The sequence below is a fragment of the Pseudophryne corroboree genome, chromosome 7 (assembly GCF_028390025.1).
Source record: "Pseudophryne corroboree isolate aPseCor3 chromosome 7, aPseCor3.hap2, whole genome shotgun sequence".
In the NCBI taxonomy this organism is placed as follows: Eukaryota; Metazoa; Chordata; class Amphibia; order Anura; family Myobatrachidae; genus Pseudophryne; species Pseudophryne corroboree.
Window position 1 is genome coordinate 270,708,755 of NC_086450.1, and position 12,660 is coordinate 270,721,414.

The following is a 12,660-nucleotide window of genomic DNA, read 5'->3' on the forward strand; positions in this document are numbered from 1 at the left end:
GGATTCCCTGACTGAAAATATTTTATTCATGTAGAGCATTTAATAGGATGCATTCTATATATATGTATGTGAGATGCACAGAGGGATATTTGCTCTCTGGCATCAAGATAAGTGCGTTGTCCATATCTCCCAGAAGATGTCAGGGACACGACAGTGGTCAGGTGATACAGATCCCATACGGCAGATGGAAGTATTGCTGTATAAAGGGAAGGAGTTATTTGGGGGTCGGTCCATCGGACCTGGGGACCACAGCAACAGCTGGGAAATCCAACCTTTTTTACCCCAAGTTACATCTCAGCTAAAAAAGACACCGTCTTTTCAGCCTCAATCTTTCCTTTCCCATGAGGGCATGCAGGCAAAAGGCCAGTCATATCTGCCCAGACATAGAGGTAAGGGAAGTAGACTGCAGCAGGCAGCCCTTTCCCAGGAAAAGAAGCCCTCCACCGCGTCTGCCAAGTCCTCAGCATGACGCTGGGGCCGTGCAAGCGGACTCAAGGTGGGGGGGTAGTCTCAAGAGTCTCAGGGCGCAGTGGGATCACTCGCAAGTTGACCCCTAGATCGTACGAGTATTATCCCAGGGGTAAAGATTGGAGAGTCGAGACATCTTCTCCTCGCAGGTTCCTGAAGTCTGCTTTACCAACGGCTCCCTCCGACAGGGAGGCAGCATTGGAAACAATTCACAAGCTGTATATCCAGCAGGTGATAATCAAAGTACCCCTCCTACGACAAGGAAAAGGGTATTATTTTTCCACACTATATTGTGGTACTGAAGCCAGACGGCTTGGTGACACATAGTCTAAATCTAAAATGTTTTGAACACTTACATAAAAGGTTCAAATCGAGATAAAGTCACTCAGAGCAGTGATAGCGAACCGGAAAAAAGGGGACTATATGGTGTCCCTGGACATCAAGGATTACCTCCATGTCCAAATTTTGTCCTTCTCATCAAGGGTACCTCTGGTTCGTGGTACAGAACTGTCAATATCAGTTTCAGACGATGCCGTTTGAATTATCCACGGCACCCCGGGCCTTTTTACCAAGGTAATGGCCGAAAAGATGTTTCTTCAAAGAAAAAAGGCATCTAAATTATCCCTTACTTGCACGACCTAAAAAGGGCAAGTTCCAGAGAACAGTTGGAGGTCGGAAGAGCACTATCTAAAGTAGTTCTTCGACGGCACGACTGGATTCTAAATATTCCAAGAATCGCAGCTGTTTTCCGACGATACGTCTGCTGTTCCTAGGGATGATTCTGGACACGGTTCAGAAAAAGGTTTTTCTTCCCGAGGAAAAAGCCAAGGAGTTATCCGACCTGTCAGGAACCTCCTAAAACCAGGAAAGGTGTCTGTACATCAATGCACAAGAGTCCTGGGAAAAATGGTGGCTTTTTACGAAGCAATTCCATTCGGCAGATTCCATGCAAGAATTTTCCAAAGGGATCTGTTGGACAAATGGTCAGGGTCGCATCCTCAGATGCACCTGCGAATAACCCTGTCGCCAAGGACAAGGGTATATCTTCTGTGGTGGTTGCAAAAGGCTCATCTATTGGAGGGCCGCAGATTCGGCATACAGGATTTGATCCTGGTGACCACGGACGCCAGCCTGAGAGGTTGGGGAGCAGTCACACAAGGAAGAAACTTCCAGGGGGTATGGACGAACCTGGAAAAGTCTCTTCACATAAACATTCTGGTACTAAGAGCAATCTAAAATGCTCTAAGCCAGGCGGAACCACTCCTGCAAGGAAAACCGGTGTTGATTCAGTCGGACAACATCACGGCGGTCGCCCATGTAAACAGACAGGGCGGCACAAGAAGCAGGAGTGCAATGGCAGAAGCTGCCAAGATTCTTCGCTGGGCGGAGAATCACGTAATAGCACTGTCAGCAGTGTTCTTCCCGGGCGTGGACAACTGGGAAGCAGACTTCCTCAGCAGACACGATATTCACCCGGGAGAGGGGGGTCTTCATCCAGAAGTCTTCCACATGCTAATAAACTGTTGGGAAAGACCAATGGTAGACATGATGGCGTCTCGCCTCAACAAGAAACTGGACAAGTATTGCGCCAGGTCAAGAGATCCACAGGCAATAGCTGTGGACGCACTGGTAACACCTTGGGTGTACAAATCAGTATATGTGTTTCCTCCTCTGCCTCTCATACCAAAGGTATTGAAGATTATACGGTGAGGAGGAGTAAGAACAATACTAGTGGCTCCGGATTGGCCAAGAAGGACTTGGTACCCGGAACTTCAAGAGTTGGTCACGGACGACCCGTGCCCTCTACTTCTGAGAAGGGACCTGCTACAACAGGGTCCCTGTCTCTTTCAAGACTTACCGCGGCTGCGTTTGACGGCATGGCGGTTGAACGCCAGATCCTAAAAGGGAAAGGCATTCCAGAAGAAGTCATTCCTACCTTGATTAAGGCAAGGAAGGAAGTCACCGCGAAACATTATCACCGCATTTGGCGAAAATATGTCGCGTGGTGCGAGGATCGGAGTGTTCCGACGGAGGAATTTCAACTGGGTCGTTTCCTACATTTCCTACAATCAGGATTGTCTATGGGTCTCAAATTGAGATCTATTAAGGTTCAAATTTCGGCCCTGTCAATATTCTTCCAAAAAGAATTGGCCTCAGTTCCTGAGGTACAGACTTTTGTTAAAGGAGTACTGCATATACAGCCTCCTGTGGTGCCTCCGGTGGCACCGTGGGATCTAAATGTAGTTTTAGATTTCCTCAAATCCCATTGGTTTGAACCATTGAAAAAGGTGGATTTTAAATATCTCACATGGAAAGTGACTATGTTACTGGCCCTGGCTTCCGCCAGGAGAGTATCTGAATTGGCGGCTTTATCTTATAAAAGCCCTTATCTAATCTTCCATTCGGATAGGGCAGAACTGAGGACTCGTCCGCATTTTCTCCCTAAGGTGGTATCAGCGTTTCACCTGAACCAACCTATTGTGGTGCCTGCGGCCACTGGCGACTTGGAGGACTCCAAGTTGTTGGACGTTGTCAGAGCCTTAAAAATATACATTTCAAGGACGGCTGAAGTCAGAAAATCTGACTCGCTGTTGATACTATATGCACCCAACAAGTTGGGTGCCCCTGCTTCTAAGCAGACGATTGCTCGTTGGATTTGTAACACAATTCAACTTGCTCATTCTGTGGCAGGCCTGCCACAGCCTAAATCTGTTAAGGCCCATTCCACAAGGAAGGTGGGCTCATCTTGGGCGGCTGCCCGAGGGGTCTCGGCATTACAATTCTGCCGAGCAGCTACGTGGTCGGGGGAAAACACGTTTGTAAAATTCTACAAATTTGATACCCTGGCAAAAGAGGACTTGGAATTCTCTCATTCGGTGCTGCAGAGTCATCCGCACTCTCCCGCCCGTTTGGGAGCTTTGGTATAATCCCCATGGTCCTTTCAGGAACCCCAGCATCCACTTAGGACGATAGAGAAAATAAGAATTTACTTACCGATAATTCTATTTCTCGGAGTCCGTAGTGGATGCTGGGCGCCCATCCCAAGTGCGGATTATCTGCAATACTGTACATAGTTATTGTTAACAAATTCGGGTTATATTGTTAAGGAGCCATCTTTAAGAGGCTCTTTCTGTTATCATACTGTTAACTGGGTTTAGATCACAAGTTGTACGGTGTGATTGGTGTGGCTGGTATGAGTCTTACCCGGGATTCAAATTGCCTCCCTTATTGTGTACGCTCGTCCGGGCACAGTACCTAACTGGAGTCTGGAGGAGGGTCATAGGGGGAGGAGCCAGTGCACACCACCTGATCTGGTAAAAGCTTTACTTTTTGTGCCCTGTCTCCTGCGGAGCCGCTATTCCCCATGGTCCTTTCAGGAACCCCAGCATCCACTACGGACTCCGAGAAATAGAATTATCGGTAAGTAAATTCTTATTATTAGCATAATAGTATTTGATTTGTATGGCACCATAGTGCTCCACAGCCACAGACAGTGGAGAAAGCAGTGCATATATGTATAAAACAGGGGCATAGCAGGTAGATAAAATGCAGAGATGAAACCAAAGCATATAGACAAATCTGCTCTTGAGAAAGTTTACAATTTAGTGAGATGAAAGAAGTGAGTGTGGCTCAGAGTAAAGATTGTGACAGTAGTGTGGGTAAGTGATGGATTAGGATGACCTGTGGGCCCTGAATTTTATCTATTCCATTAACCCCATTGCACATGTGAGTCTTGATTACATGTCAAACTTGGATAAATCAGCACACAAGCACAGCTGCATTATATACATTTGGCATGTAGTCAAGACTCACTTGAGCCAAACACACCTCATTCCAGTTCATGGTCACATTATAACAAACCCCCTTCCCCCTCTCACTTTGTCACACTTTACTTACCAATTATATATATAGAGTTGCATAGAAGCAGTGCCAGATTAAGGACCGCATGGGCCTGGAGCTGAAATTTATGAAGGGCCCATAATATACTGTCGCAGAGGGTGTGACCAGCAACAGCAGGGTTATGACTATGGGTAGAGCCCCTTATACACAATACGCCATGTAGAGCCCCTTTTATTCACGTTATGCCAGGTAGAGCCCCTTTCTTTTATTGACGTTATGCCAGGTGGAGCCCCTTTTATACATGTATCGCCAGGTAGAGCCTGTTATACAAACTGCACCAGGTAGCACCTTATACACATAGCAACAGGTAGCCCATTATACAAATTGCACTAGCTAGCCGTCACTCACCATTTGGCGCCTGTGGTCCCCCGGCTCTATGTACTTGTCATACTCCCGCGATGGGGTGCAGGCAGCGTGAAGTGGCCAGGATGGGGGGTGGCCGGACGGAGCAGGAAGTGGTGGGGAGCACTGTGGTGCAGGCAGCAGACGAGTGCTGATGGCACTGGCGGGGGCCTCAGGCCGCAGTGACCCAGGTGCCCGCCCTGCTAGCCCACACCTAAAACCGCCACTGCCAGGATCCCGAGCTGGACGAGCAGCGACCCTCCCAACACTCCAACGCTGCTCCACCCAGTGCACATAGTGCATCCGAATGCACATGGACTGAGCGTGCATAGACGTGCAGATCACCCGCCTGAGCATAGCCTCCAATGTGAGCAACCCAGAGTCTGTGCACGCAACCACCCCCACCAACATGCCCATGTCACCACACACACACACACAGTCTGTTCCCCCACCCACTCCCTACACACACAATCTGTTTACTGGTCCCCACACACACACACACACACACACACACACACACACACACACACACACACACACACAGCCTGTTCCCCAGTCCCTACATATATACACACACATGTCACACACACACACTCACAGTCTGTTCCCCCACCCACTCCCTACACACACAATCTGTTTACCCGGTCCCTACACACACACACACACACACACACACACACACACACACACACACACACATAAAGCCTGTTCCCCAGTCCCTACATATATACACACACATGTCACACACACACAAAGCCTGTTCCCCAGTCCCTACATACACACACACACACACACACACACACACACACACACAGCCTGTTCCCCAGTCCCTACACACGCATACATATACACACACACACACAAAGCCTGTTCCCCAGTCCCTACACACACACACACACACACACACACACACACACAAAGCCTGTTCCCCAGTCCCTACACACACACACACACACACACACACACACACACACACACAGCCTGTTCCCCAGTCCCTACATCAGTCCCTACATACACACACACACACACACACACACACACACACACACACACACACACACACACACACACTGTTTCCCCAGTCCCTACACATACAAAGGGTGGTCTTCAGTATGCCGACTATCGGGATCCCGGCACACAGTATACCGGCGCCGAAATCCCGACAGCCGGCATACCGACACTTTTTCTCCCTCGTGGGGGTCCACGACCCCGCTGGAGGGAGAATACAGCCACCGTGCTCGCAGTGTGGCGAGCGCAGTGAGCCCGCAAGGGGCTCATTTGCACTTGCCACGCTGTTGGTATGCCGGCGGTCGGGCCGCCGGCAAACCATACTACACCCCATACAAATACATACACACAAAAAGCCTGTTTCCCCCATCCCCCCCCCCCCACACACACAGCCTGTCCCCTCCAGTCACCATACACACACACTCAGCCACCCTGTTCACTCCATTCCCTACACACAACTCCAGCCTGTCCCTTCCAACACACATACCCTGTTCCCAACAGCCCTCTCACTCTCCCCCGTTTTCCCCAGTCACTGAGCTATGCAGACAGAGCAGGAGCAGACAGACCAACCAGGAAAAGTCGGGGGCGTGGCCTAATCATGGACCCGTGACCACGCCCTCTTGGGGGGGCTACCATTTAGCAAGCACCACTAGCCGGGACGGCAGAGGGGTCACAGGACTAGACCAGCGGCTAAGTCACTGTTACCCTGCGTCCCGGGCCGGCAGGTAAGTACACCGATGGCTGCTGCTTTTGTACCCAGTGGAGGGGAGGCACGGTGCCTGTGTGAGATCATGGTGCAGGGGAGGAGCAGAGAAATCTTTCAACGCAGGGAGGACTTCTGAGGCTGTTTAGTGCTGCTGACGTGCTGTAATAGGAAAAACATTTTTTCCTGTTACCAGCAGCAGGGATCCTGTGGGCCTATTTTGATGGGAAGGCCTGGAGCTGCAGCTCCATCCGCCCCATTGTTAATCCGACCCTGCATAGAAGTCTGATTGTGTGGCCATTGTCCACTCGATGATTTGCCTTTTTGCGCACCCTGATGGATTAGAGTTGCAGGCGGTGGGTGTGCTCACCGCACGTCCCTGCTCAATAGACAGGCCATCCACTGAAGCATTAGCATAATTTGCAGTAATTTGTCGCAGTTTAGTGTCCATCTCTGAATACAGCCCATTAGACCCGTATCACTCTCTCAACTGCTCACTTACATTTTGCTATGGAGCTTGTTGATTGCAAGTTACATCCGCTTTTGTAAAAAGTGTGGGCATGGATGGTATGGTCCAGTGCCCCTGAGATTGAGTACGTAACCTTTTCCTTGGCCGCGCACAGATGAGAGGTATGTTGCATAGTGTCGTTGTAGAGGAGGCGAGCTCCATACAGCACAGTGTGGAAATGTACACATTTTATCTAACCGATGCTATTTTGATATTTTACATTTTTAACACTTTGTACAAAAAGCACATGATTATACTTTCAGATTTCTTCAAATACTTGTCAGATTTCACTTTATCTTCCAGATAAACATACAGTTAGATTAACATACCCATTTTATAATGTATTTCTTCATTTTAACACCCTTGCATTTTATTTTCCATTAGTAAATACATTTTATAATTTAGCGTTTCATGGTCAATCTTGTGATCCTTCAATATATTAAGAGTTCATTTTCTTGGCTTCCTAATAACTGCATTCCTTTCCTATATTAACTTTGTGGATATTTGCTAGTTTGAGAAGCCCATCAAATTATCTGCTTTATCTTGCAGGGTTTTGGAGGCTCAAAGCTGAGCTCCTTATCTCTAGGACAAGGACAAGGACCAATAGCTCTGCGCATGACAGAAAAGGCTATAAAAGAAGGTAGTTGGGTAGTGCTTCAAAACTGTCACCTTGCTACCTCATGGATGCCAATGCTGGAGAAAGTATGTGAGGTAAAGTTTGTTATCTTCCTCACCACTGACACTGATCCTATGATCTACTCATATAAACTCTGACCACAATATACCTTTACAATTTTGAATTTTATTGAACAATGATTGTGTGTGAAAAATATGCTTAAACTGATATGTACTGTAACTATTTTGAAAAATAATACGTTACTTTGAGCTCTTACATCCTGGATTACTGTTCATTTTCTACTCCACCCAAAGCTCATTTAGATATGAATGTCGAGCTACTGTACTTTGGGTTTTTCCATCTTTGACTACTGTTCCATCTTCTTCCGAGCACCCAGAAACCCCCCTCCACCATAATTGTTTTTTTTTTTTTTTTTTTGCTGCATGAGTATTATTAATGGCTGTCTAGCGTCCTCTGCAGCCTGCTTTCTTCCTGGTGGCACTTGTAATTGCTTAATAAAAGTTTACTTTATTTTAATTATAGTACATATATATCCATGTGCAATTTGTGCATACATATATACACATGTATATACATACATACATATAAACACACACACATATGATATATATACATGCGTATATATACGTGTACTGTATGTATATATATATATATATATATGCATGTTTAATATGCTATGTTTATATGTATATAAATATATACATAGGTGTATATACGGTATATATATGTGTAGATATGTAGATATATATATATATATATATATATATATATATACACAGACACACTAGTTTTACGGACCCAGCATATACTGGGTCACCTCAGTCCCCACCCCAGTGCTTGGCTCCACCCAGTTCTGGAAACCCCACCATGCAAATCCTGCGTTTGCCACTGTCTTCTACTCCACTCAAAGTTTAATTAGATGTGGAAGGAGAGCTACTTTGGGTTCTCATAACCTGGATTACTTTTTATTTTCTACTTCACCCAAAGCTCATTTAGATATGGATGGAGAGCTACTTTGGGCTCTCACATCCAGGATTACTGTTTATCTTCTACTCCACCGAAAGCTCATTTAGATATGGATGGAGGGCGAAGAGCTGAAATCAAATCTGAAGCAGCAGAAAAGCACATTTGCAGATTATTTTATCATTTATATTGAATTGGAAGGAAAAAAATTCAATAATAAGAATCATGGACTGCACACTCTTTAAAGAGACGACTACTACTTGGTGCAAGAGATTGAGCACCCTGCAAGGTTGAAGCACAGTGCAAATTCCAAAGTAATCTCTGAAACACTGTTTTTCTTAGAATGTATATAATATTATTACTTGGGAGAGGCTGCTACATTGTCTCTCTTAGTTTCCAAAAGACAATTTCAAATCCTATTTTAATTATCAGGTGTCATTTCAATAAACTGTTAAAATGAGTAGCGTTACTTGTTAGATGTATTCAGGGGCATCACTGGAGTCGGTAACAACCAGTGCGCCGACAATCCTCCCCGTGCGTGCACCTGAAAAAGGGGGAATGGCCCAGTGGTAAGGGGCTGTGGCCTCGTGTCACAGCACCATTTTTATCACTCTGGGGACATGCTCAGCATTCCTGGAGAAGCTGGGCTGTCCCCGGAGACCAGTCTGGCTCTACTTCCGGCTCCTACTTAGTGACAGGAGGCAAGTGCTGCATGTAATGTCACAGTGCAGCCTCTGACTCCTGCCACTGAGTAGTAGTCTGCATTTTGGTGACACCCGGGTGCTGTTACAGTATTGTAGAAGAATGCTGCCTGACTTACCCTGTATTATCAGCATATGCATTATTTCCCCTCCCCTTTACCTTCACTCCTACAAACCTTACATAGAAGACTGTGTGCGGGCGCACATAAGGATTACCATGTGTACCACCAGAGTCTGGAGAGAGTTTTTTTCTGTTGTAGTTAAATAACAGGCTCTGCCCATTTATATGACATGACTCACTTTCAAAGTGTTCCAGAATGGAAAATATAATTCATGAAGGTTAAATGTACTACTTGATGCAAGCATTTTTTAAAGGCTAACCTTCAGACTGTTTTCATGATTCAAAGCTGTAATACATGTTTTATATTTATGTCTTGCTTTTCTATAAATATTTTAAGTCCTCCTTTACTTGTTATTTTTAATATTTGAACTAATAGGTTACTTTTGTTGATGAATCTCTCACTGCTAGCTCTTATTTTGCCAGCAGATAGAGTGGATGTTACCTAATTTTTCTCTGCAGTACATGGGTTAATGAAGTTTCACCTTATTTCACACATCTATGTCCTTGAAAACATTTTCATTGATTGGTTTTGCAATAGCTAGTTTTGTGTGAGAGCAGTTTGATATGATCTAAGCCACATCCGAAGTGAATGGCATTTTCATATTTAATGTGCCTTTAGAGTAAGTCAAGAAATGGAAAAAAAGATATTTACAAAGTCAATTGGATTCATTCTAGGCTTGAATTAACGTTATGTGTATTAAAAAATCTTTTCTTATGCTGTTCCTGGAAATACAAATGTTCCCAAAAAGTAAAATTTTGCTATAACAAAAAGCAGTTAAATTTAATATGTATTTAAATCTAAAATAACTAATAAGGCCAGGGCCGAAACTAGGATTTTTGTCACCCGGGCCAAGGCAATAATTTGCGTGCCCCCCCCAACAAAAAACAAAACCAAACCCTGTCAGACTAAAATAATCAGATTATCAAAAATTTCAAAAGAAAGGGATACTATCAGACAGTAGTCGCCTATGTGCCCCAAATCCACTGCACTACATCACTATACTACATCCCCTAAACGCTGAACTACATCACTACACTACATCCCCTATATGCTACACTACATCCACTTATGCTACACCACATCAGTGCATTACATGCCTCTATACACTGCAGTACATTACTACACTACATAACCTATATGGTACACTACATTACTACACTACATCCCCCTATAAGCTACTCCAGATCCTCCCATTTGGGAGGCAAAGCGGAGGTTAATACTGCTAACTGGGAGCACAGTGCTGATATTAAAGTCTGTCTTTAAACTCACAACAAAGCTGCTGTAGTGATACTCAGTGAGAGTTGGAGGTTGTCCAGTTGTCAAATGGATAGCTAGCAAAGTGAGCCTTTGATTGTTATCAGTTGGTGCTGGCAGGCAGCCGGGATCATAGCCTGCTGAAAAACACAGCACCAACAGCTTGCTTCTATAGCTTGCACCGCACGCTAGTCACTGCACTGCATAGCAATGAATACAGTTTAATACAGTAGCCGGCAAAAGAGAGATCCCCAGGTACTGGTGCTCACCCACACAGCATCAGAGCCTGCTGCGGGCAGAAGGTGGGTCAGAGACAATGCCCCGGGAGCCGTCTGCTGTCTCACTGAAGCAGCACAGCACTGCCGGTAAAAACGAAACAAAAAACCTGCTCTCTTCAGCGCCCCCTTAAATCCTGCACCCAGGGCACATACCCCATTAGCCCCCCTAGTTGCGTCCCTGATGAGGCAAAATACAAAAACACCAATCAATGAGACATTTATTTTTGTATTTTAAAGTTGATAATATGATTAATAAACTACAGTAAGTATCAATATATAGTATGAAACATAAAATGGGTAGATACTGTATATAGAAGTTTCACTTAAGCCTTAATTGTTTTTAAATCTACATAGCAGTCATATTAATGAGGAACTAAAGTTCCATAATATAACTAACCAGAGGAGAACAGATTTGTGCAGCAGCAATTATTAACTGAAATGGGGGAACCAGTCTTTTGGAACCAAAGTATTCCCACCGGTATAAACTGCAGCAAAGTAGTTCAATTAATCTGGTATAGATACAGTATCTCACCACTTTCATTTTACTGAGTTTGGAGTAAGACTGCTGGAATTACTTTGGAATGTCTTGTCAATATGGCTGACATGTCATCAACATGATGATAATCTTGGCAAGCAATTTTAACCCTAATCCTAACATGTCTAATGTTGACATTTTGACTATGTTGACATATCGTATGTTGACAATTTAAATGTTTTGACATTTTATCCATGATAACATTTGACATTCTGTATGAATGTTGACATAGTAAATATCTACATGATGACTACATACATACCAGTTTGAATATATCAAATTTGGTACGCAGTCGTTAAGATCAATGTCTAGTACTGTAGATATAAATATAGGTATTTGAGCAATCTTTAATAGACGCTGGAGCAATAAGGTGAGACAGCAGTTTTTATGTGTTTCTCCTTTACAGTACCGTTTCCCCACACTTCAGAAATACTGAAGCCTGCTGTTTGACCTTGTGATGGCAGTACTGTATCTCTTACAGATCCTGTTACTATTCGTACGTTCATTTCTTGTCATTATGATTGTCAGTGCGCATTTTGCACCAGCCGATTCTTTGTGCATACGATGCATATGAAAATGTGTGTATTTATGCTTACATCGAATGCTCCACAGCTCTCAGTAGCAAGTAGAGATACTATTGAAATGCATACTACTCTCTGCATATGCAGTGTAAACACAAACAGGATGCTCCTTGCATTCAGGCATGTTAAGCTCTGCATAAGGCCCATGATATCTGTTATCACAGCTACTGCCTGGGATATCTGGGATCACACTGCTACCCTGCATGTCACAGGGCATATTAACTCTCATTATTACTTCTGTGCATACAGTATCACTGTATTTTATAGCCTACATCTTTGGAAGGCTGTCTTATTTATTTACCGTAAGCAGGATCAGTGAGTCTCAGTACTGAAATTAAGCTAATTGTAGGGTTTAGTTCTTAACAATATTGTTCTTCACAATTAATTAAATGATATGTCACAATATAACCTTACAATGATAAATATTATAATTTTGGGGCCAGTTTTATTACAACACTAACTCCAACTACAATATGTAATGAGCGAAATAGATGTTAGCAATTATTAATAATGAACAGACACCAAGGCTTACCATGTTTAGCAGGGTATAATGAGCTAATTAAAGATAAAATATTTCTTTATCAGCACTATCATCAGAGCTGGCCCTAGTCAATTTGATACCCTAGGCAAAATTTTGTCTGGTGCCCCGTAGCACCGCCG

At 44.4% G+C, this 12,660-nt stretch overlaps 1 protein-coding gene across 1 annotated transcript in view; it reads left to right on the forward strand.

Annotated features, from left to right (window-relative positions):
- Nucleotides 1-12,660, forward strand: part of DNAH7 (dynein axonemal heavy chain 7) — a 1,092,938-nt gene that overhangs the window by 939,802 nt on the left and 140,476 nt on the right. The window contains exon 55 of the mRNA XM_063934143.1: nucleotides 7,479-7,640. Within this exon, the coding sequence (XP_063790213.1) occupies nucleotides 7,479-7,640 (162 nt within the window). The remainder of the gene's footprint in view (nucleotides 1-7,478; nucleotides 7,641-12,660) is intronic.